Source organism: Haliaeetus leucocephalus, unplaced genomic scaffold (genome assembly GCF_000737465.1).
Source record: "Haliaeetus leucocephalus isolate CR32 unplaced genomic scaffold, Haliaeetus_leucocephalus-4.0 Scaffold849, whole genome shotgun sequence".
Lineage (NCBI taxonomy): Eukaryota > Metazoa > Chordata > Aves > Accipitriformes > Accipitridae > Haliaeetus > Haliaeetus leucocephalus.
In genome coordinates this window covers 1,585,145-1,611,764 of record NW_010973285.1, presented here as the reverse complement: position 1 = coordinate 1,611,764, position 26,620 = coordinate 1,585,145, and the positions used below count along the sequence as shown (strand labels likewise).

The 26,620-nt window shown below is 40.8% G+C and overlaps 1 protein-coding gene across 3 annotated transcripts in view; it reads left to right on the top strand.

Moving 5' to 3' along the window:
• The first annotated feature begins 550 nt into the window (after positions 1–550).
• Positions 551–26,620, top strand: part of DOCK8 (dedicator of cytokinesis 8) — a 95,195-nt gene continuing 69,125 nt past the window's right edge. Inside the window, exons 1-4 of one of the 3 annotated variants that reach the window (XM_010582777.1) lie at positions 551–818; positions 17,973–18,075; positions 22,256–22,431; positions 25,435–25,506. In XM_010582777.1, the coding sequence (XP_010581079.1) occupies positions 766–818; positions 17,973–18,075; positions 22,256–22,431; positions 25,435–25,506 (404 nt within the window). In that variant the 5' untranslated portion in view covers positions 551–765. Of the gene's footprint in view, positions 819–17,972; positions 18,076–19,067; positions 19,123–22,255; positions 22,432–25,434; positions 25,507–26,620 lie in introns of those variants that run through there. The other 2 variants (XM_010582779.1, XM_010582778.1) reach the window with 2 other exon arrangements.

Sequence of the window (26,620 nt, the reverse complement as noted above, 5' to 3'; positions counted from 1 at the left end):
CCGCCGCTCCCCCCCCCCCCCTCCCCCTACCGTCCCCGCCCCTCCCCGCCGGCCGCCTCTTCTCCGGAGGCTGGGGGAGGACGGGCTGCACCGGCGGCGCCCGGGGGCGGCCCGGGGCCCGCCTGGCGCCCCGCGGTGTCCGCCGCTTCCTCGCCCGCCCCCGCAGAGCAGCGCTCGACCCCCTCCCGCCCCCGGCGGGGGTGGTGGGGGTGTCCGACACCCGCACCGCGGCTTCCAAAAGAAAAAAGCGCTGGGGGGGGGTGCGCAAGGAGTTGCGCAGCTCTGCGCGTTCGCGCAGGTACAGGGCGCCTCGCCTCCTCCTTCCCTTCCTGCGCTCGCTTAAACGCTCGCCTTCCCCGCTGCTTCCCTCCGAAATACCCACGGGCGGCTCGGGGGTCGCCTGCGTTAAACGGGGAGGGGCAAGCCCTCCCACGGCCGGGCGCGCTGCCGCCGCGGCGGGCAGCCCGTGGGAGCCAGCGGGGAGAGGCGCAGCGCGCCCGGCTGCCGGGGCTGGGCGCTGCCGTCGGCGGGGCAGACGCCGGCAGCGGTGGGAAGCCAGCTGTGCACGGGGGCAGATCCCTCCCACTCCGGCCGATTTCGGTGAGGAAGGTGCAGTGCGGAAGTTGCCACTGTCAGAAGACCGTCGGGTTTTTTAGCCCGGAGCATGCAATTAAGAAAAATAAAGAAATAAAACCAAGCCGCCCTTCGCGCGTCCAGCCGGCGTCGGTCCTCCTCGGCCCCCGACACCCGCGGCTGCTCTCCCGCATGGCGACTTTACCCGCCGCAGACAGGAGGGCGTTCGCCCTGAAAATCAACAGGTAAGGGGCTTTCCTCGTCCCTCGCAACTCTTCCCCGCCAGCCTTAGCCGGAGAGCCGGCCGAGGCGGGCGATCGGGCTGCGGGAGCGGGGGCGGGACGGCTCCTCCCCGGCAGACCGCCGTGGCGTGGAGCCATCTGCCAGCTCCAGATAGCTGGGCTAGCCCTGCCGCCGCCGCCCGCTGCCGGCCAGCCCTCGGGCGGGTAGCCCCCGCCCGGCTGCTCCGGCGAGCGGCGACCCTGGGGGCATCCGCCGGTCGGTCCTCTGCTGGCGCCGGGAGCTGCCGCTCCAGGGTGCGCTTCTGCAGCGAGTTCGCTCTGACGCCGCGTAGGCAGACGAAGCCGGCTGGGTGTTCGTGTTCTCTGGCGGGGAGGAAACGTCCAGTCTCACCCCAGGCGCTCGTTCCCCATCAGCTCTGTCCGAGCAAGCCCCGAGCCTGCTGGAGGGGCCGCTGGCTGGCGGCGGGGCGGACGGTTGGGGTGCCTCCTCCGCACCAAGCGGCAGGATGGCCTGGTGCCTAAATCGACGTTCCTAGGAAATGGGGGGGTTTATGTAGGGCATCGATACTGCAATGACGTACATCCCTGGCATTTTTTGTTTTCCTTTTCGCCCTTTCATCTATGAAAAGAAAAAATCCTTCTGATGACTGAAAATAAATCTACCTTCCCCCTTCCCTCCCTAAACCAAATAAATGAGAGTTCAGCTGTTGGATACCATACTTTTGCGACTGAGCTTGCTGTCTGCTAGACTTCGGTGTCTTTTCCCAGGGAAGTGCTGACTCTCAGCTGCTCTGTGCTCTGTGGTGGCAGTAAGAAACCAAGACAATTATTTGCGTATTGTTAGGTTAAAGGAAAACACAGGCCTCCTTTGCAAGTGTCTTGTCATCTGAGACAGAAGCTGGGTTTCCAGGGTGTTAATCTAAGTACAAGGCAACTGAATTTGCTGGCATACGAAAGAGCAGATAGCGTAATGGTAATATAAACTGAGGGTACGTCTCTGTGCCAGAGAGAAAAGTATGCAGAGAAACTCCACCTCCTCAGCAATTTATTGGAAGACATGGGGTTTGCAGTCGCAGAGGATAAAATTAGCTCTGCTGTGATGTGCCTTTCCCATGGCAGAATACGCATCAGTGTACCTTTCTGTATGCTTTGGAAATTAATTTTAAATGTACAGTGGGATATTCACAAGAGTGAGACAACATATTGAGAAGCCATCAGATGAGCAGTTCACTACAGGATCCTGCCACAATTCCGGATCATTTGGAGACTTTCTTGAATAAAGAGCATAACTGGCTGATATTTAGAGGGTTTGGATTATTTTCTTTCTTCCTATTTTTAGGGTCAGCCTTCTGGCAGCTTTTCCCAGCAGTGGTGATGGTCACTGTTCATCTGACTAAAACCTTACAAAGTAGTGGACTCACAACGATTAATCTGGCTTCATTTCACAAAGGCTCGCAAAAGTTTTGCTAGCAAGAATGGTTGTGAAATTAATTTGTTGTTATAATTTTTTATATTTCTTCTTCTTTTGATTCAATAGTGAAATATTCAGTATTTTTGTAGCAAATTAAATGTTCAAATATTTTAATCATCATGTTCTGAATATGATTCCGGTTTAACAATCTGCATGTTTATTTTGCAAGTAAGAATATTCACTTTTACACAGTATAGTAGACATTACGTATATTTGCTACCAGAACATTGTGTTTCCCTTTCTGCAAAAGGAGCAGGTCATTCTTACATGACTAAAGTACAGTTTGTTCTACTGACAGTAGTCATGTATCTTCACAAGAAGTGTTTTTAATGTGGTGTTTTGGGTTTTTTTAAAGGATTTTTCAAAATAAGAGGAATAATAGGTCAGTGTGTTAGCTTCCTTGCCTGTACATAAAAGGCTAATTTACAGCTATAAAATTTTGTTCCTCTTTCTTCAGAGTTCCTGAGTTTACTTCTTCAAAATGCAACTCTTAGTGAAAGTTGGACGTTACTGGCAAGGCATCATTTACAGGAGTTATTACATTGCCTGCATAATTACTTTCCTTTCACTACAAATTCGCATGCAAGCTCTTCTCTTTCTCACTCTTTCTCTTGCCAGTGGCTCAACTAAGCTGTATACTGTTTTTATGAGGACCAGTAGAATTTTAGGCTCTGCACTGGTTCCTCAGTACAATGACATCAGCTTGTCTCCCTCCTAGTTACGTAAGGTTTACCCTGGGTGTTTGGTGAAGCATGACCACCCGATGAACTATGCTAAACACTGTTCTGTAAAAAAATTAACAATGGTGTGATCTGAAATGTTGTGTTTGTGGTCTTGTCACATTTTAAAGTTAGTGTGAGTTATCGATCATGAGCACTGGAACTGCATGCAGATGCTTCTGGAAGAGCTGTTACATGACAAGCATCACATTTGTTTAAAGCAAGGTCAAACTTTAAAAAACAGGCCTTCGGATGCCTTCAAACTTGTAAGCTGTGTATGCAACCTGCCCACGTAACCATGTCTTCCTACCTCTTTATTCTTCTTTCTACCCATCTGGTGTCTGTTGCCCCAACCTGTTGCTTCCTGCCTGTTTTTTTAATCCTGCAAAGACTTGCACATATGTTTTTAATGCATGTATGTGAGTAGTTCCTTCTGTTTTAATGGGATAACTTTTATGTATAATGATGTTCATCTCATATGTAGAAGTGAAGGAGCAAGCCTTTAGTGTCCCTAACGTTAGGCAGCATTCCTACTACTTATGTGTGTATTACCCAGAGCTCAGTTGCTGAATACTGAGCAGGACCTCAGAAAACATCCTCTTGAAATAACTTTTTTTTAATTACATGAGAATTTAAATTCCTGTCCAACTTTATATGTTCTTCAAAATGAAGCCTATACTATCACTTAAAAGTAAGTTGTAACTGTCTTTCCAAATGGCCTCCTGCACTGGACAAAGGAAGGGGAAAAAAACCCTCACTAATGTACAACACTAAGACACCTTTAAGGTGCCCTCCGACAGTGTTAGGTGTCTGTGGTGGTTGGAAGCCAGCATAGGACATGAAAAACCAGATCATCCTTTTTGAGTTGAGCCTAGATAGTAATTAGAAGGTATCTGGATTGTGTGTTGTAAATGTGTCTACTTCCCAATCGCAGTATTTATACCAGAAACCAAGAAAGTTGAAAAATAATTTTGCAAACTGCTGAGAAAAAACAACTCATCATTGCTAAAAGTGTGGGCTCTAACATGTACCAGCTGAGCAGTGTATGTCTGAGAGACCACAAAAGTTGAATTTTAATCAGTTTGCCTCAGTAGTGTGTTAGGATAAACACAGCATTCATGGAAGATATTTTCTATTTTTATTACTTTTATTTAGCTAGTGTTGTTTACTATTTTACCTTCTACATAGATCTTGCAGTAGTAAGTACTTGTTTTGATTTCAACTGAAGAAAACTGTGCTTTAGGCACCTACCTAGGCCCTGGCCACCAGTGCTATACATTGAAAACATTTCAACACATAAATTACAAAACAGAAAACTATCAAGAGCAGCAATACAGCTCCCTAACACATCACTTAAATTTCAGTCATGTGACTCATGAAATTAAAACCACTCCCAATAGACATACTCAACTGTTTCTACAGACAACCAATGCTTGCATTTTACAACTGTTATAAAACATGTTTTTAGCATTTACTTCTGTCATTTCATTTCCTTGTCCCTGAAATTGTCCAGTCGCCAAACAAAATTTTCTTTTCCTCTTCTAGTTTTAATAAGTGTACATAAGGATAAATTGACTTGCATAGATTTATATGTAAAAAAAACCAAGCAACCCACACTACCAATATTAAAGCAAACATTTAGCTAAAGATTGCAAATTTCAAAAAGCCTACGATAAAAGTCAAACCCCTACCTAATTCTCAAATTGTACCATGAATTCTATGTTACATTAATGATGACAATACATTTAAATTATTTCTACCTGAAATGAAAAGGTCTTCTTCAGCCTAATATTGTACAAATCTCAGCCCTGAAAGTTCACAAGAAATTACCCTAAATGGCAAAGGCTGTTACAGAGGGGTCAGGCACAGTGCAAAATAGTTTCAGTGGCAGAACAGGCCATTTCCTATGTGCTCTGATAGCAGATTTCCGTTCAGTGCAACCCCTTTATGGAGTTGAGGCCAGCATCTTTTGATTGAATTTCAGTAAAACCCTTGTTATATGGATATAATAAAATGTTAATTACTTAAAAGCATTGTCCAGACTCCATTGTATAGGCCAAGCTATTTTAATTAATTTTTCTTTTTAATCTTTAAATATATTAAGTAAGCTGCAGGGAGAACCTCAGTCCTTTGTATGTACAATAGATTTATGTAGTAGGTATAAAGATCTAGGGCGTTTTTAAAAAGATGTAAATTCTCACAGTAAGTTTCTTACATAAAGTAATACATTATAAAAGCCTTAATAAAAGTACCAGTCTGCTAATAGTGAAGGCATTTTCCATGTGTTTGCTGCATACCTAAAATGCACGTTCATACTTTATCAACTTTTAAAAGCTGCTTGTAGATACATCCTTCTTATCAAGTACGACCATTGAGCCATAGCCTTATAATATGTAATGTCAGGACAGTGGCAGTACTAAAAATCCTGTGTTTGTTTTTACTGAGTCAGCCTAATTCAAGAGAGTCACAAAGCAGAGAACACTTGATGAAAGGGTTGAATCCTGCTTTACTCTAATGAGTTGCACCCTGGGAATCTATCTAAGTGAGGATAACTCAAGTTAATAAGCCTTTGCAGGTTTATATTCAAGATGGTTTTTTTGAACAATTAAATAATAACCCATTTGAATTAATCTAAAATCCATGCCATAAATATACAGTGCACTATGGCTTTTAAGAGAGGTTAAAAAATTCCAATTTGTAATTGCTATGGGAAAAGACTACTTCTTACATACTACTTGTGTGAAATAGTAGTGTTTTCTTATTTGGTACAGAGAATATTAAACACTAATAACAGATTAAAGATAAAAAAGTAGGATGTATAGAAGTTTCATATGTTACATATAACAGTAACAGTTTATATAGTAAATGGCCAGTTTTCTTAGACTTCCATAAAAATAAATGAGAAGCTGATTTTTTCAATCCTCTGGAGAAAATTACTTGGAGTTGCATGTGCGGGGAGTATAAAGATTGGGTTTACATCTTAGAACCATAGAAAGGTTTGGGTTGGAAGGGACCTTAAGATCACCTAGTTCCAACTCCCCTGCCATGGGCAGGGACACCTTCCGCTAGACCAGGTTGCTCAAAGCCCCGTCCAGCCTGGCCTGGAACATTTCCGGTGATGGAGCATCCACAACTTCTCTGGGCAGCCTGTTCCAGTGTTTCACCACCTCGATTGTACAAAATTTCTTCCTTATATCTAGCCTGAATCTATGCTTTTTTAGCTTAAAACATTACCCCTTGTCCTATCGCTACAGGCCCTACTAAAAAGTCTCTCTCCGTCTTTCTTATAAGGCCCCTTTAAGTTTTGAAAGGCCGCAATAAGGTCTCACCGAAGCCTTCTCTTCTCCCGGCTAACAACCCCAACTCTCTCAGGCTTTCTTCACAGAAGAGGTGCTCTAGCCGTCTGATCATCTTCATGGCCTTCCTCTGGACCTGCTCTAAGAGGTCCATGTCCTTGTTGTACTGGAGGCCCCAGAGCTGGACGCAGTACTCCAGGTGGGGTCTCACCAGAGTGGAGTAGAGGGGCAGAATCGCCTCCCTCAACCTTCTGGCTGAGCTTCTTTTGATGCAGCCCAGGATACAGTTGGCTTTCTGGGCTGTGAACACACATTGCTGGCTCACGTCCAATTTTTCATACAAGATCCCCAAGTCTTTCTCCGCAGGACTGCTCTCAATTCCTTCATCCCCAGTCTGTACTGATCTTGGGGGTTGCCCTGACCCAGATGTGGGACCTTGCACTTGTCCTTGTTGAACCTCATGAGGTTCACATGGGCCCACCCCTTAAGCCTGTCAGGGTCCCACTGGATGGCATCCCTTCCCTCAGGTGAAACAACTGCAGAACTCAGCTTGATGTTGTCTGCAAACTAGCTGAGGGTGCACTCAGTCCCACTATCTATGTCATTAATGAAGATATTAAATACTATTGGTCCTTGTACTTACCCTTGAGGAAGACCAGTTGTTACTGGTTTCCATTTGGATATTGAGCTGTTCACTGTAACTCTTTAGATGCGGCCATCCCACTAGTTCCTTAACCAACTAACAGTCTGTCCATCAAATACGTGTATGTCTCTCTAATTTAGAGGTAAGAAAGTTGTGGGGGACCGTACAGAAGTCCAGGTAGATGACATCAGTTGCTCTCCCATTGTCCACTGATGCAGTCACTCCATTGTAGAAGGCCACTGGATTAGTCAGGCACAACCTGCCCTAGGTGAAGCCATGTTGGCTGTCTTTAATCACCTCCCTGTATTCCATATGCTTCAACAGAACTTCCAGGAGAATCTGTTCCATTATCTTGCTGGGCTCTGAGGTAAGGCTCACTAGTCTTCTTCCTGCATACTAGTTTTCTTTGAGAGCCTTTTAATTTGGCTATAGGAAATACTGGGTTGTCCTTCAGGAAAATCATTTTACCTTTTTCACCTTTCATTAACTTTTATATTCAGTTTTTTCCAGTTTTTCAGCTGAGTTCAACATGTGTTTTTTCCCAATTGCCATTTCCAGTTTACAGGGATAGATTATAAACTGACCAAACTATCTGCTCCTTTCTTTCACAGAATCACAGAATGGTTGAGGTTGGAAGGGATCTCTGGAGGTCATCTTGTCCAGCCCATCTGCTTAAGCAGGGACACCTAGAGCTGGCTGCCCAGTTCAGATGGCTTTTGAAGACCTCCAAAGAGGCAGACTCCACAACTTCTCTGAGCAACCTGTGCTGGGCCTTAGTCACTCTCATAATAAAAAAGTGTTTCAGGTGGAACCTCCTGTGTTTCAGGTTGTGCCCACTGCCTCTGGTCCTGTCGCTGTGGACCACTGAAAAGAGCCTGACTCCGTCTTCTTTATGTTCTCCCTTCAGATATTTGCATACATTGATAAGATGCCTCCTGAGCCTTCCCTTCTCCACGCTGAACAGTCCCAGCTCTCTCAGCTTTTCCTCTTAGGAGAGATGCTCCAATCCCTTCATCACCTTTGTGGCCCCTGGCTGGTCTCTCCTCAGTATGTCCATGTCTCTCTTGTACTGGGAAGCCCAGACTTGCACACAGAACCCATGCATGTCTCACCACTACTGAGCAGAGGGGAAGGATCATTGGCAATACTCTGCCTAGTGCACCTCAGGATAACATCAGCCTTCTTTGCCACCAGGGCACGTTGCTGGCTTACATTCAACTTCGTTGAAGTCATGGTCTCCTAGGACCAACATGGTCCTCTAGGACCTCCAGGTCCTTTTCTGCAAAGCTGCTTTCCAGCTGGGTGGCCCCCTGGCATATATTGGTGCATGGGGATGTTCCAAGTGCAGGGCTTTGCACTTCTCCCTGCTGAACTTCATGAGGTTCCTGTCAGTCGATTTCTCCAGCCCGTTTTGGTCCCTCTGAAGGGCAGCATGACCCTCTGGTACATCAGCCACTGCTACCAGTTCTGTGTCATCAGCAAACTTGCTGAGGGCATGCTCTGCCCCATCATCGAGATCATTAATAAAGATGTTAAACAGGACTGGACCCAGTATTGACCTGGGGTATTCTGCTAGTTAATGGCCTCCAGCTAGACTTCATGCCACGGATCACCACCCTCTGGGCCAGGCTGTTCAGCCAGTTTTCAGTCCAACTCGCTGTCCACTCATCCAGCTAGTACTTCACCAGCTTTAGACATCAGTTCCCTTTGCACATAATGAAGAACACAATCTGCTAAGTGTTACTTCTTCCCAGAAAAAGTCACTCCTGTCTTCCTGACTTACTGCAAGCTGATTTCGACTAGCTTTTTATGGCATCATTGTCTTGGTGTCTTCTGGATTTGTATTCAGCATAGGGAATAGGTTGTACATGGCTCCAAAGCAGGTGCAGAAGAGGGAGAGAAGACAGGGAGCTCTGTTCCTTCATACGGTACTTATAAAGGCTGATCCCCACTTCAGCCTCTGCACATAGGTGCTTTACCTCACATCCCACCACTGTTTAGATTCAAGGCAATCTGAGTGAGCAGAAGAGATAAGGAGGAGTTGAGACCATGGTTTCATCCCTGTTGTATCAGTTATGAGTGCTCACTGCATGTGAATTACTAAACAGCCATTAAATACCTCAGATGGCTCCTTTCTTACGTATATTAACCTGTCTCTTCTTTGGGACATTTTTACAGGTGGTACTCCACTCCAAGGGAGGGATGTAACCTGCGGGAATAACAACCTTTTAAATCTACCACAAAGTCAAGAATATTAAAGCAGGCTAGGGATGGATCCTATCTATTGTAAATAGCTCTAAAGCTAATAGAGGGAACTTCCTAATGCCTGCTAGATTATCTTTTCATCAGCCCTAAAGATAATTCATTTGCCTTTGCTAGGGAGTTTCCAGTGAGCAGTCAAATTAGACTACATCTATGTCAGTGCAGCGCTTCTAAACATGTTTTACAACCACACTTGAGCAAATGACAAATTCAAGTGGTATACAGTTTGACTGGTCACTATGTATAATTCAAACCAGTATCAGCTGATTTGCACCTCACATTCTGGCATTGATAATTGTTGCTTTTAAGCCCAACTATATCAAAGCCTGTCTGCATCCACACAGCCTGTTGAATTATACCTGGGAGCAAGCTGTGCTGTAGACCATGTGGGCTAGAACATAGCTGGAGGCCGTAAGAGAGACAACTGCATGACAAGAGGAACACTGCTATAGTATTTGTTATGGACTAGGCTTAGATTGCAGGCTGTCACGTTTTATATACATACAAAATTAATAAAAAGCAAACAATGCACAAAGCCATGTTTTATCTGTGCAAAACTCTGTGTGTGTCCTTAAGGTGTTTCTAATTCTCTTGGGGAGTGGTGACTCCAAGTGAACATCGCTTCCTTGTCTAGCAGAGGTGGATTGTAAATCAGTTACAGGAGTAAGTTGAGGAAGAAAGCAATATTTTTTTATATATATATATATATAAAAAAATAGATAAAATATATATCAAGATTATGCCATAGGGTATTAATTCATAGTGCTAATAGAGATTCCTGTAAGTATCTGCCCATTTTTCAAAGATAAGATTATTCAGGATGCTCTTAGTAAATTTGACATCCTATTGTCTATCACAAAGATTACAACATTTCCTGCCTAAAATACATCTAACTTTTAGGAAGTAGAAAAGAAAGAGTAAGAAAATGCCCTCTTAACTTTCAGAGGATACTAATGCCTTTGGTTATTCACAGTGATTTAGTTCTGGTTTCTATTGTTTACCTCAGACTTTATGATTACCTCTTCTGGAGTGGTCTGCCTGCTGTACAATCAAGGTGATAGTAGCTACTCAAATAGGGGGCTGATGACAAACACAGGCCCATCCATCCAAATCTCCGTGAAAAATTACAAGTGCAGGAAAGGATAGGCTCCATAATGCAAGTGTACTCTTTATCAGCAAGTAGGCACCTGTAGACACAAAGCCTTTAGAGAACAGTTGGTCAAGCAAGCAGAATACTGTTGTTACTGTTGGGACAACTGTAATTGTTGTAACATTCCCAGATGTTATTGACAACTGTTTTTAGCAGGAAGCTGATCTTTTCATCTGACTGCATACTCAAATAGTGTTTAAAATATAACCATCTATTTTCTATTACAGTTGTTGAAGACTGGTATTGTGCTGTACTTACATACCTGTGCAATCACTGGAATCACACATAATAATCCTTGCTACATGATTAGAGTACTGAGGTTTTTGCTTTGTCTCTGGAAGATGGCTGGTGAGCATGAAATGTACTTTAGGCTCTGGGCAGAAAACCTGCATTTTAAAAACCTTTTTTAAGATCTTATGTCCCTCTTAGACTTAAGACATCTACGTGCATTGCAAAGTCTAGGCTGCAATTTATGATGAGGTTCTTTTTTCGTAGTACAGGAAATGCTAAGCTTACCCAAGAAAAATGTAGCTGCAAATGAGAAACATCTTTATGTCCACCAGGTCCCACATATGAACATCCCTTATTTATCTTTCCAAACAGTTTTCATTTTCAGGCATGAAGTGAAAACCAGCAAGGAAGAAATGTTTAATGTTGTATTTTATACCCTCTACCACTTTTAGGTTTAATGGTCATTAAAAATTATGGTTCATGAGCACACTTCAGCATAGTCATCCTTTCTTCTATACTGACTTGCCTTTTTTTTTAATTTGATTTGAAAAACACACACCAGACTATACTGTTGTCTGTTAGCAGTAGGAAAAAAGGATAGCCTGTGAAAAGTGCTTACCTGATAACATACTAACACTAAATGCTTGCCATCATGAATGCAGTTACAGAAAAATAGGTCCAGGCCTAGATCAGCTTTTGGGCCAAGTTCATATAAAAAGTCCACAATATTTTTCCTTGCAACCTTTGTAGAATAATACTTGCACATGATGAATCTCACAGTTTCCTGACCTTCAGTAATAATGACCTGGAGACTTTTTATAAAGGAGTCAGCACACCTGGACTCGGTATTAGTATTTTTCCCTAAACTCAAGCAAACTCAATTAGATAAGAGTGTATTTTATTTCAGTTGTCACGTGATCTGAGCTTTACAATCATTATAATAACAAAACCTCATGTTTAGAACATAGTTAGAGTAAAAGTTAACCTTTCCCCAAGCTTGAAATTTTCCAGATGAATCGCAAAGTGAAATTCAGTTTCTGACTTAGATATAAAATGTCTTGCAAATGTGTTTCTGAGGGTGCGTGATATAACTTCTATGGAATTTGTACCTGTAGTGTAGCCAGCGTATACAAAAATATATTCTTTTTAACAACGCGGTTGTTAACATATGCCAAATTCTGTGGACATTCTTATTTTAAAAGTGTGAGTGGGATATCCAGGTTTCAATTGTATTTTAGTTACTGCTCTGGCTCCCACTGAAGTTGAATCTGAATTCTCTGTTCTAAAAATGGCAGTACCTCTTCATGTACTTGAAATTGGGCCTTTTTTTTCTTTTTTTTTAGGTATAATGCCCTAATAAAAGATCCTGCTTTTTCTAGTTAAACTTACAGTTCTAAAGAAAAAAATGTTATTTGAAGAAGTAACTGGAAAAAACGCAACTCATGGTTTTCCTGTCACAGAAAGGTCACACTGAAGCTCCACAAATCTGTGGTCTTAGGAAATGAGGGACCAAAAATATTAACACAAATTATTTTTCCAGTTCTGTGCCATTTGCATTTTCTCATCTTCTGGCTTTTGAAGTACTCACAGTATTAAAAACCCATCTGTGAATATATTGTAAATTTCTTTGAAGAGGTCAGTCATGAAAGAGACAAAATACACATTTTTTTCCTTGTTGATAAAAATACCAACCCTGACCCTGATAAAAATAAAAAAACCCTGTAGAAGCAAAAAGAAAAAATTCCCTAGAATAACATTTTCATGCTCTTTATTATTATTCTTAATGTCAGACTTTTTCACTTATTATAAATAATTGTTTATTAGGAAGAAAGTGAAAATAACGTACATGCATTATTAAATGGTATGGGTTTTACAAAATTGTTAGGACTATGGTAGTATTTTCTTAGTGAAGTCCTTGTGAAGCTCTGATAATATGTGTGAGCTGGAAGATAAAACTTTGCATTTGTTTCATAATTACCCTATTGTGAATTGGTAGGATAGTGCAGGCAAAACAACAATCTAAAAGCACAAACTGGTATCTTTCTATTACATTTCAAGTCAAAGTAGAAAAGGAAGATGGCATGTATGATCACTAATGCTTTTGAAATCGCCCTTGTTGTTGTAGAGAATCTAAGATTTTGGAAGACATTTAAACATTTTAGCAAGGAACAAGGGGAAAAAAAAAAAAAGAGGTAGGCCCTAACTATAAAGTTCTGCCCTGGAATATAGACCTGTAGAGACTTCTGGAGACTTGGCACACTTGTTAGAAAGCTTTTCTTCAGCCATCTCAGCTGAAAAGAACATTTAATGAAGCACCAGTGTAAGCTTTAGCACTTCAAGCAGAGAGAGCTCTGAGCCAACCACAGAAAATTATCCTTAGATAAATTGAGGTTAATCCCTTCAGTATGAAAGATTTGTGTATATATTGCTGTATGCTGATAGATTTTAAGCTAATGGGGTCAACGAAAGAATTGTGTTGTTTTCACACAAATTTATCTTCTATTAGCATCGTTAATTAGCATCATGTGAAATATTAATGTGTATTGCATATATAAACTATCATGATTAGTTTAAGTCTATAATGGGATGACAGATAAGATTGATTTATACTCTGCTTTCTAGGAGGTACCACTAAACTATCATATGAAACATTACACCTAAAACCACTTTCATTGCAAGAGCCAACCAGTCAACAATGGATGCACAATGTCTTTTCAAATGTTATATCGTAGCTTATCCATATAAATCGTAGAGCACAGTGATTAAAAAGCACATAAAAGCAGACTCATCAGGACCAAATCCTAAGTCTTCATTTTCTTTGCGTGGCATGAAAATATGGTTGTCCTTTTCCTCTGCTGCCAGGATTAGAAAATTCGTTTTTATGTTTGCTTTTATCTCTTCCTGAGGGAGAAACAGCAAAACTGAGTGGCAGTGAAAAACCTTCACTGAATGAATGGCATACATGACCTGGGACAAAAATAAAAATTGACCTCTTGCTTGTTTTATTTTGTAACAAGATGCCAGCATAATGAAGTCGACAATTTCCTCTCCTAGACTTCTTCCTTTGTTCCTGCACCATCCCCTTTGAGAAGACTGTGGTTAAATTTCAGTGGTCTCAGATAGGATCTTTATTGCCTTAGCTGATACAGAGACTTAATGTGGTGGACCCCAAAGTAGGGGTGTGCCAGAGGGTGTACAGCCTACCTGAGCCATCAAGGAAATAGCAGCCAGTTGAGATCGACCATGGCTGTAAACAGTGACTAACAAAGCAGAGCTCTGGTGCCTTAAGGACTAATTAGAAACTTAGAAGAAAAACAGGCAGTTCCACTGGCAGTAAGAAAAGGACTTCTAAGCAAGATTCCCATATTTGCTAGTTAAAGATGTGGATTGTTGCACAAAACTTTGTGTGTCTTTGTGTGGAGGAGTGAAGGAGAGGGCTAGGTAATTATTACCTTTTTCTCTTCCATAGTTTTTTGTTGCTTGTTTTTAGTTGTAGAGAAGTTTCATGTTAGGCTCAGAAAAAGAACAAAAGCTACTTGAGAATTTTCTATGTCAGTGTCACATGAAGGGGATTACTCCTCAGGGTAGTCAAGACTGAATATTTTACCTGTTAAGCACAAGTTTTCACTATTTTACCTTATGATTCCGCCATCTGTATATATTTAAATGTGAAGGTTTCTCTGTCCCTGGGGATAGTTCTTACAGCCTCTTTTTATTTCATTTTTTCATCTTTCCTTGCTATCTAATTGTGTATGCAGCTCTTGCAGATGACAACTCGCTGTTCCTCAGAGTCTGCTGGAAGGGATTCTAAGGGAGGATTACTCTTCCTGCCTCTGTCTAGAAGGTAACTTCTAATAGTAGGTAACTTCGGACAACTTGATCCATTAGGCGTGTGAAGCATGTTTTTAAAATCAGTTTTTTTCTTATGAAGTTTCTGGTTTCCAGTTAATAGGTGATCTTTAAAGCTGTTGTCTTTGTGTTTTCTTTTATTTCTAAATTGTTGCTCTGTTTTTAAGTTTTCTTATTATCTACATACTACCAAAATACTCATTGTGCCTGCTTTAAACTACATATTTCAAAGAACTATATTGTTGAGCATAATTTACAGTGAAACTACAGTGAACCAGCTTTATGCGTTATGACCATTCATATAATTTTAATTATAGAACCCAACAGTGTTCAGGCACAGATCTAACATATTTTAGAGAAGGAAAATAAATGGCTATTTATCTTCCTTTCATGATACCTCATCTAGGCCCAACCAGTAACACAAATCTCCAAGTTCCCAATCCAGCAATGAGCTCTATCCTGAGGAACATCTCAGAATTTGACCTACAAGTTAAATTAAATTTTAAGAACCTCCAGGTATAGTCTGTTACTTTGGTTACACTGTTGTTTTAATATATTATGCAAACTGTGCACTTTGCATTGGAAAGTATTTGTGAAATACAGACTATGTCTCAACTTTTTGTTAGCAATTCAGGAGAATTGCTGGAGGATTGCCAGTGGGACAGACACTGGTGAAATTCTGATTAAGCAGCACCAGTTTTGGGGGGGGTGGGGAGGCTACTCTCTGGTCCCATCTGGGTAGATCAGGAAGTCTGATACTTTCCAACTTTTTCAAGATTTACAGCAGAGGAGCATGGCTTTGTCATTCAGGTGGGGCCAAGGCAACACAAGAGTGGAGCAATGAATTCCAACTGATGTTATTTTGCTCTAACGCCATGGAGCCACCAAGGATCTAAGAAGTCCAGAAAAGCCTCAGGCTGCCATCATCTCCCATCTTTCCACAGGTTACACTCTCTTGCAACATGCCATGTGAAGGCTGACTAACTGTGGGTTCAGCAGTAACTGTTGTGGAAAAAAACTCCCTCAAATCTACACCTTTGCAGCTAGTGTTTCGTCTTTATCCTAAACAAAGGGACAGGTACAAACATGAGAGATCTGTAAAGCTATTAACACTGCTGAGTCCCATTGCTGGTCTCTGAAAGGCTTGCAGTTGCCCAGATGCTGTTCACCAGGTTATTTCAGAGACGTGATGTACATTGCCAGTGTGCTCTTGTCACTGTGGCATCACCAGATGGCTCCTTCCAGTGTCCTGCTACTGTTGCAATGGGAACATTTTTCCTAATAGATTATTAAATCTTTCTTGCTTCAGTTTAAGCAGATTTCTTCTTACTATTCCCTTTATGGACATTAATTTCTCACTGGTTTCTTTACAGATTGCTACCTTTTACATAGTTGAGGACAACTGCTGTCTCCCCTCAGTCATCTCTTTTGTAACACATCTATTTTTTTTCAATCTTTCGTCATGGGTCATCCTTCCCCAAATTTTTAGGATTCTGACTGCTCTCTTCTGAAGCCTTTTAAATTTGATTGTATCTTAACTCTGTGGTGTTCTAATTGCGTACATCAGCCTAAGCACTGTCTCATTGGCTTAAATAAATAGAAATAACTTCTCTTTTTCCTCACTCATGATACTTTGTTAGTAAGTGTCCCATTATACTCTCTCAGAGCCTCTTCAGCGGCATTGCAATTTCTTTAGACAGTTGATTTCCCTTTTTGTATTTCTGCATTTGATTTCTTTTTCTTCATAAGTTTAGGGGTTTAAATTTATTTTTATTTAATCCAAATGTGCTGATTTCAGACAGTTTCTAAAATACAAGGTCATTTTGAATGCTAGTCCTGCCTTTCAGAGCATTCACAACTCCTTCCAGTCTGATGTGATCCACGAATGTTATTAGTATGTTACCTATACCATTATCAGTGTTGTAAAATAAATATGGACTGGAGCTAGACTGAGGAAAAATTAACTTGCTTCTTACTTACAGTAGTACATTGTTCGAAATCTCTTCACAGTCTTCTTTTGAACTATTCATGACTTCACCTTGCGTATGTTTTTTTAACCAGTTTTGGAACCAGCTGTGATGATTCCATCTAGCCACTATCTCTTTACTTTGCTTAAGGAGTGTCATGAGGGATGTCCTGGTTTCGGCTGGGATAGAGTTAATTTTCTTTCTAGTAGCTGGTATAGTGTTATGTTTTGGATTCAGTTTGAGAAGAATCTTGATAACACACTGACATTTTCAGTTGTTGCTAAGTAATGTTTAGTCTAAAGTCAAGAATTTTCCAGCTTCTCATGCCCAGCCAGCAAGAAGGCTGGAGGGGCACAACAAGTTGGGAGGGGACACAGCCAGGGCAGCTGACCCAAACTGGCCGGAGGGGTATCCTATACCATGTGACATCATGTCCAGTATATATTCTTAATATAAGCAGAATTGCATTGAGCAGAGTTCAGGTGTTTGTCATGTGTGTTACAAAAGCAGTAGAAAGAGATTTAGGGTCACAGAATAGGTATAGTAGTCACGGAAATCAAGAGGCCAGAGAGGAGAGAAGGTGCAGACCAAACAGGCAAACTGTCCTGTGGCAGCTGGTAATTCTAAAATGCCTATTGATGCTTGCTGGAGTTGGAAGAGAGTCTCATATGGAAGGGGAAGTCGTCTTACCTCTGTATTTTCCTGTCTCCCAGTTGGCTGCCCTGGTGGGCTGTAAGGTTGTTTATTTTATTTGGAATCTGCTTAAGTGCATCTTGTTCTTTTAAAAATCTTGTCCTGAACATTCATGGTGAAATATATTGTAGATGTTTTGTTACCATTGTTACCATGGCAGATTATTCTTAAATCATACTAAATATTAATTGATTTGTTTCCATTAATAATGACCAAGCTACTCTGATTACTGAATTTTCAGACTGGATACATGTAACTGTACTATCGCTCTGGGATTTCTGAAGAATTCAGTACTGGCCTCTTTCTGCTCCCAGTCTTTTCCTCGAATGTTCAGCTGATACAGTATAGGCTGTTTTTTTACTTCATGCTTTGGTTTCTCTTGTGCTTTTCACAGCAGACTGCATTATTAACAGAAGTCTGGGCTTACACTGTTCAGTGAGTGGTCCTGTCTTGTTTTTATCCCTTGGTCAATTACTAGTTCATTAAAATACTTGCCTGTGTGACGTTCATCTTTCTTTCTCTGCACTGTTATCCTGTATCTTTGCTTTGCAGAAATGAATCCCTGAGTATTGCTGTACAGGTTGCAGTCACACTTCCCTTAAGGGCAAAGTTATTCTTTCTTGCATAACCTTTCCCAGTTGCAACAACTGCAATATAATGGTAGAAATCTGTTGGAAGAGTGTCAGAATCTTAATTATATAGGACTGCAAATGGTTTTTGAGGTTTGCATCAACTACAAAACAAGACGAGTCTAGAACATCATCAAAATACATTTCTAAACACTGGGACAAGAGTCTAAATTGGCTAAAATCTGGCATTTTGGATTTGTATGGGGATAATTGTAATTATAAGGGTTTTTCTCTGCTCTAATTAAAGGCACTCCTCTGCAGAAATAAGAAAGCAATTTACTCTCCAGCCAGGCTTTGCACAGTTCTGTCAACGAAGCTTGAGTACCCCTGGCTTTTCTACTCTTCATCTGGTAAGTGTTGGGTTTACTTTCTTTACACAGGTTTGGCATCTGCATTGCTTAATGTTTTTAGGTTAAATTATGTGATCTTAAGTTTTCTTGCCTTCCCCTGGCTTCTGCCCGAAGCTGTTAAAAAATACTCCCTGGTGGGCTGAGGAAATTATGCATTTGAAAAAACTGAGAATGGTCCTTGGAGCCCAAAACAGACAGTCCTTCTGCATACTACTATAAATCAAAATTAATTAGTAAGTGTTGGAGTAAATTACATCTTTCCTTGTGGGAAACATTCAACTCCATCAAGTAAACGCATTGTGTGGTGATCACAGATGATTTGCAAAGGAGGTCATTGAATAAAAGAGAAAAAAAAAGAAGGCTAGAGCTAGCTCAGCTAGCTTGGCTTAATATGCAGTTTCCAGAGCTAACAGCAGAGACAGCAGACTGACCTGTTTTTCAGTGCTTTAGAATAAGCACATTAAGTGAGAAATGCCGAAGTATGCCCTGATTGGCATAGATATAATTGAGTCAACTGTTATATGTCTCCGAATCATCTTCAGCCTTTCACATGTAATCCTCCTCTAAAGAAGTCAGACCATATGACACTACCCTTACGACAAAGGGAAAAAATGCCACATCTTTTTAATGGCCTTTCTTGGTATTCTGCAAACACACTATGCCATAAATAAAACTGACTAAGATTTTGATACTCCCCTTCTTCTTGCCCTTTTAATTTTTTCTTATTTTTGTGCGACCCCATAAGTAGAAGCAGGAAAAGTCTTTGTGCACCAGTGGTTGTGAAAAAATGTAAACCACTAGATGTAAGCAGTTACTTCCTGTGTCAGGGCCTCCCGCCACTACTCACTTCCTTAATCCGAAGTGCTCTTGTGCTTTAACTTGTTGCGTGCGGTTATTCAGCGTGGTGGCTAGGTCCCTTCTACATACAGACAGCTGCTTTTGCTCTTGAGAAACTTGATAACATTTCATTTACCGAGTATTACGCCGTAGCTGCCATTTTGTGTGGTGTCACAATCTACATGCCTCTAATCCATCATCCTTAAAAAGGTATGTTTGCAGCAATGATTTGTGGCATTTTCTGTAGAATAATTGTTTTGCATACTTGTATGATGTGTGAAAAGTAGTGTTGGCTTCTCAGTTGAAGCAGTATCTGGTAACTTGCACCAATCGTTAGGGAGACCATTACCCTCCATCTGCATTTACGTTTTTCACCATCTTTTTTGCATTTGTGTCTAATTTACAATAGTCAAAAGCACAAATTTCTAGGGATTAAAGATTATTATTAACAATTCAACTAGAAAAAGTTAGAAGACATGATGAAATGCAATGAATTGGACTTGTCAGTATAGCATCATTTCTGAAAGGAAGTGCAATGCTTAATCAAAAATTAGATTGTATTAAGCAAAAATATTTTGCATGTAAAACATTACGTTTTCAGCAACTGAAAAGATGTAATGCGCTTTTGTATATTTTAAGCTGTGTTTTACTTTAAATTTTGTGATTTTTTTTTTTTTTAGTAGATCTTCATATGTATATACTAATATGTAATGTTTTGCCCACTGGCAGTACAGTAAGTGAACTTCAAGGATATTATGCTGACAATTAATAAAAAATCAATAGCTAATAAAGATCACTATTTACTCCTAACTGTTGATCCAGTATGCTCAGCACTACACTAGATACAAACCAGAGAGAGTGCTTAACCTAAAAATGTATTCACAGCACAGTGTATTTCTTCAGCTGGCTGCCTCATGATTTGCTGGACTTACTGTCAGTTTTAGGTTTTCACTTTGGATAAAAAGAGCCAAGAAAGAGAGGGATTTTTCCCAAAGCTGTTTTCAGAGAATTCAATCAATCCCTTAAATGTACAGGCAGAGGGGTGAGCTCAGAGACTTTATTTATGCAGAGACATGTACAGTTTCCCTATAAAAGGGGAACCTGGGTGGGGGATGGTGGTTGGTTGTGTTCAAAGGTCTCTACTACATCATTTGGAGGAGCATTTACCACTTTTTTTTTTTAAAGTTTAAATTGGTTTGCTTCTCCTAGATGTTTTTAGCACATTTCTTCTAAATACGCTTCACTTTCTGCAAGATGTTTCTGGATTTTTATTAGCTGAATAACTTCCTTACTTATATTTCCAGAACACTAAAAAGGCTCCAAACTCGTATTTACCACTAATCAGCTTTAACTCATCTTCCTATCTACAGTGACTGACGTGGCATATTATGTGTGAGCCATTTTAGTTCAGAGGTACCCTGAGCTTTGCCACTGCTAAGCATGTTCTCATGTTTCATAAATTGTGGAATTCCTCATTGTGCTCTTGAGACAAAATTCCTGATGTTGTGGGTGTAACACTGTTATGTGCAGAGGTCACTTCATGATCAGGCAAAAATCCTGTCAACTTCCACGAGAGCCTTGCGAGAGTAGGACTCGGTAATAATGAGTGAGGACTTAATGATTTTGGCCCACAGATTTTATTTGTGGAGAACAACACTGGGGTGTAAGGAGGATAGCTCCAGAACACATTGGATGAGACAGTAGCCACAGTAACATTGAATATAAAGGCAGTGTTGATATCAGGGACATTGGGTGCTTTATTTTCCCCACAGCCCATCAACAGCACCGTAGAGGTAGATTATCTGATCTATGTTCAGACTGTTTACTGCTGGCGGCTTCAGAAGGCAGTTGTGTGAAAGTATTTGGGTGAATCAGTGCAATGCAATCCTTACTCTTTACAGACAAAGATGATTTGATAGCTATTTTTTTGCTAGAATTCTTCCTCCAAGTAAATAAGTTATTCCAGTGCTCTTCTTCTAATGCTCTAACTATTTTTCTGTGCTCTTAACTGTGCTGAGGTGTCCTTGGCCTTTCTGGAACCCACAGAATATAAACTTGATAAAGTTGATAAAGCTGTAGCTTTCAGATCTATTTGTTACTTGCCAAGCAAATTAACCTTATGAGGCGCTGGTCTCTGCAGCCAACTGGACAGATGTTTTACTTTCTAAACATATACAGGCAATTTTTATTGGCTATATAGCAAGTAAAAGAATTTTCAGTTTTATCTATACATAGAATAACATACACTCTTAACATATGAAGTCACATTTCTAGGTACCATATCAAACAAGATTTTCTGCCTGTTTTTGATACTAAACAGATAAAAAGACCCAGACACCTTCATACCATGTATGAGTGGCAGAGCTTGTACTTGTTTAACTTTGTTCTCATCGGACATTGTCTGTAAGAATGGCTGATTAAATGTAATAAGATACAACTGCTCTCTATCAAGGTGCAATGCCATGTGCTGTAGAAATGGTGGATATCTAAGGTTTGCAAAAATAATTTTAGTAGTTCCATGTAATCTTGTGTGTAGTTACTGTACTAACCCTTGAAAAATCCATTAAAATTAGAACTCCAATAATATGCAAACCAGTAACATTCAGAAATGAAAAATAATAATTTCTTCTGATTTTAGGTATATCTTGCCTTCAGATTTGTTTGGAATTGAAAGCACACAGCATTTCTAAGAGTGTCTTTCAGGCACAGCACCTCAGATGAGTGGCACCTTCGTGATGGCAGCCATGGTGCTTATAGTTGGTCCTTAGCTCAGTATAACCTCCAAGACTTACTGCCTTGGCCTTGTTATTGCTAGTGCCTTTCTTCACATGTGCTGTGGAGTCCATTGGCAGCTCCCTGCCAGCTGGCACTGCCTGCCACTATCATTTTGTTCACCTGCCTTTATCCTCTGTTGTTCCTGCTCACTACTGCCTTTTTCATAGCTTGGATTGGACAAGGGGGACTGAGCGCACTTCACAGGAATCCCGCAGAACACATCTTAGGGCATCCAGGACGCACCTCAGTCAGCCTTCCTTCTACCAGCATCTAGCAAAGCTCAACAGAGAAAATAGGTGCAAATTTGGATTTAGGTGTAGTATCTTCTATTTCTTCTTTGTGTTTTAAAACTTTTCTCCTTTGTTCCCTTTCTTTTTTCAGCTGAATGTTTCATTAGCAACTTTTCCTTGCATTAAATGCAGTGGCACTATATATAAGGTTAGAAGTCTGTTTCCAATGTTTAATAAATAATGGGACAATGACAAGACTTAAATAAATAAGCCTAAATTACACTCTTAAGAAGAACCTTCTGTTGCTAAAATAAACACCTCTTTATTTCTTCCATTAGCCTGCCTTTTATGACGCAGTAGACCCCGTAGATTTTGAAGGCTTCCTAATGACGCGGTTGAACAACTTGGACTCAGAACTAGCACAAGAACTTGGTGACTTTCCTGAAGATGACTTGGACATTGTCTTTACACCCAAAGAGTGCAGGACTTTGCAACCTGCTATGCCAGAAGATGGGTAAGGAGACTTTCTCTCCCTCTGAAACACTGCAAGTTTAAAATCAGCTTTGAACATGTTGATCCAGACACCTCACTCTGCCTTCCATCCAGTCATTATGCACTTGCTGAACTTTAAACATTTGAACTTTGACATTGATTCTGTTAGGCCTGTTTGCACATTTAAAATTATGCAAGCACTTGCATGACTTCTTGAGCTAGCTGGTAGCAGCAGAAGTAAGGTACATAGATGTAGAGCAGGAAGAAAAGTAAAGGCAGGCAGGACAGTAGTAAGAAAAATAATTTTGTAGCTGTGATCCCAGAGGTGGAAGTTGATTCTGGTCATACAGTAAGCATAGGATTGATGTTTTTTTCTTTTTTTTTTTTTTTTCCCCCAGCTATGTGTTACATGGCATTGATCAGATTACTCACCATCTCTTTCTCAGTACCTTTCTCGCGTAAATGGGGGGAAATAGTTTATACTTCACAAGGTTTGGGAAAAAGTGTTAATTTCTAGTGTCAGAGCCACTTACGGTTTCAGGCTGACATTAATGAAATAATTCCACTGTGTTCAACAGCTTTTAAATTAAAATAGGTAGCATGTGCTGAAGCTGGTGCTCAGCCACCCGGGAAATAGTTAAGCTGATTTGATAAACAAGCACACTATGGGCAACTGAATTTTTCAGAATGAGGAAAAGGGATGCATTGGAGAGTTTTCTGATGTGGTTTAGGAGAGCCCAATGAATTGTATACAAAATACTTTTCAAGGATTATTTTGCTGTAGGTGGTACCTTCAAGCAGAACCACAAAGGCCTACTGAGTTTTGCAAGCAGTAACAGCCAGATAAACATCAAGTCAGCACCATTGTAGCCCCAAACTGCTGTGGCTGCAAAGACAGCTAACTGTGCAACTTGTTTGGGATGAGGACCTGGCTCCTTCCAGTATATTCAGGAAGTTCATGGCACAGTCTATATTCTCTGCTGTGGTGCACCTGGATGCTGAAGGGACAAATAGGCTTATCTTATGGTGTCCTGGCTCACAGGGAAGACCTGCATTCGCCTCTGTTCCTGCAAAAGTTGTTGCAGCCTGCTCTAATTTATACCGGCCAGCTGTATAAACTAGAGCCCTATACAACAGCAGTATTTGTTCAGTGTTTTCTGCCCAACATACCAAATGCAATGAGGCTAAGCAGGAGCCACAGTTTATATGATTTTTTTTCCAGTTGTGGACTAGCTGAGAACGCCTATTTCTAAGCAAGATCTCAGCCTGCAAGTTCCTTCTTGGCCCAATGCATCTCTCGGGAAGTTCAGGAGATCAAAGACAGTAGAGATGAGGTGCCATGCTAGGTCACCTGAGAACTCTTTGAATCACACAGCTCCTAAGAAATTTTGTGACATTTGCACAAAAGGTGATTTTCAGTTGAAGTTACTCATAGAAAATGTTCCAATCTTTATCATGAATTCTTGTTGTCCTGTGGACTGGGGAGAGAGAATGGATGTGGGAAACAGTGAATATTTCGGTGCCTGAAGTTCCCATTTATTTAAATGATGGACAAAAATAGTAAAAAATTATCCAGCTTTGAAGTTAGATTTAAAAGATGACCATTTATCCCCTATTTCCAAGGCTACTTCCCAGCATGCCTGCTATTTAAAACAGCAGTTACCTATTTGTTTTTGCAGTAGGAGAAGGTGTAGATTCACACTGTACAATCAGTTTTAGGCCTGATTTGCACCACAGTGACATTAAGGGTTTTGCAAGGAGTCTGTGGCAAAGCTCAAATAGTCAATACCAACAAATATGCTTTCAGCAGATTTTTTTACACAGCAGCTTCCCATTTAGCTGTTCACATTGCCGTCATCGATACGAGTGCTTTCACAGAAAATCCTGGTGAAGCATACCGGGGTGTGTTAGGGAGGATGAGAGCTCAGGAGGGGCATGCACCAAAGATTCATCTGCGGGCAATGCAGTCTGTGGTGTCTTCCTGCACTGAGAGCAGGAAACGGATACCACCGACCAAAGCAGGTTAACGTGCTGCCTGCTTGCAAACGTACGTCCCACCTGAACCAGCTGCGGGAAGTGACCACGTGCCACGTCAGTCCACTGGTGGCAGTGCACGCAGCAGTCTGGTGTTGGCCGAGGCTCTGTCCTGCGGTGCACGCATGAACCCAAATCAGTTGTTACCCAGTCTTGGTAATTGGTTGTAAATCTGTTAAGAGTTCTGGGTGGAAAGTGCTAAAAAGTATCATACCTTTTATCGGTTCCTATATTGCATGTGTATCATACTCTTTTACTCACTTGGATTGGAGGACGTAGCAAGTGATTTTGGCACAGGTCGCTAAAATTTTTTAGAATAGGGGTAGGGGAATTGTGCTACAACGTCATGGCAGCAAATTCACAGACATTGACTTTAGCTTTTAATATTTCAGTTCCAATCAGTATCCAGTCTATCAGGCAGCACTGACAACCCCCTACGTTAAATGAAACTTATTTGAAAATAATAAAATTAATATTCTTAGATCTTAAAGTTTTATTATGCTATCTGATTAAAAGCTTAAGGTCCCTTTTTAGAATTTTCTTCATTTCTATGAGGAAGAAAAAATTGCGCTGAAAACATACAAGAGACTATGTATTTGCAAGAGTCCGGGAGCTGAGGCGTCTGGAAAAATATCTCTATATCTTAAGACTTGTTACCAAGTTTTGAAAATCACAAAGATGGGTACCTGGTATAATTTTTTGTATTTTGCTGTATTTTATAGCAACATTGGTCTTACATTCATGAAATGCATAGTGTAGCAAATGGATACCTCTGTTAATTTATAAACACAGTAACAAAAACCTGCATCAGGGAATTCATGCAGTACACAGAATTCTTTAAATCTCAAACAATAGTTTAACAGTAAAATAAATATACAGGAGAGGACTAATAGAGAGGCCTTTATCTGAACACCATGTTAAGATAAACTTCTTTGTCCTTAAGGTATGACCTAGGTACTAAAATATTTACAATACGTTGCTTTTTCCCCAGGGTCGAACTGGACTCACATGTCAGAGACTGTGTTCAGACGTATATCCGGGAGTGGCTGATTGTAAATCGAAAGTAAGCTACATACAAGTAAATAAGATAGAAAATACCTTGCATCTTATTTGTCAGAGAGGAGATGCGTGCTGTTATAAGTAATCCTAAAGAATAATGATTTGAATCAGTGACTGAAGACAACAACTGACTTTTCAGTAGTATATATAACTATATTGGGTTTTTGGAGCTGGTGGGCTGTAGCCAAATATTGTTGCATCTGCTTCTCAATTATCAGGCACTCTGGGAATTAATTGGGAAGAAATTCACATCAACTGTAATGATGATTTATCTAAATCAGGAATACTTCTACTATTTGATCACACTAAAAGGAAAGATAACAGGGATAAAGATTACATTTGTATGCTCTTCATTTTCCCCTCCATGCCCTGAAAATTCAGTATGATCTGATTTCTTATGGTGTCTGAAAACAAAACGGAGTGCTAGTAAGCAAAAAAACGATGATTATGGGCTTTCCCAGCAGTGATTGATTGTATTCATGGGATTATTAGTATAACATCCAAATTCACTATTTTACATCAGTAAGTGATTTCTGCATTTGGGGTCAGTGCAGTTCAACACACAGAAAAGGACCTGTAGTCATTACAAGTGACTTAATTTCCTTTATTATTTTATTTTATTTTATTTTATTTTATCATTTAATTTCATTTCATTTCACGTATTAAATGTGAAGGCAACTCTAAGTCAGTGCTTTCTGTGCGGGGGTGTCTGTCCCCAGACTCTCAGCAATGCCCTGTGCCAGTGGAGCTCGCCTCCTTCCCCATCACCCCCTCCTGTTCTTCAGAAAGAGGTTTCTGGAGCCCTGTTTTTCAGCAGCGCTTCCTGTTCATCCCCACCTGCGCTTGTGCCCTGTTCTTGAGAAGAGTAGTAGCAGCCGATTGTAGAGTGCTGGCACATTTACTGCCATTTTGTTGTGCCCCTTTGCTCGCCCCTGCTATTTTCTGTTTTTCTGACCTGATGTACATCAGCAGTTAGTGTCTTATAGGTTGACGCCTGGTGATTGTAAAGGACTTGCATTGTTTAATTGTGCAGCTTGTGCAGGGATGGAGCAGCCGCTGAGGGTTATTAAGAGACTTCCTCCAGGGGTGCTGATGAAATTGATTGAGTTCTCAGAACT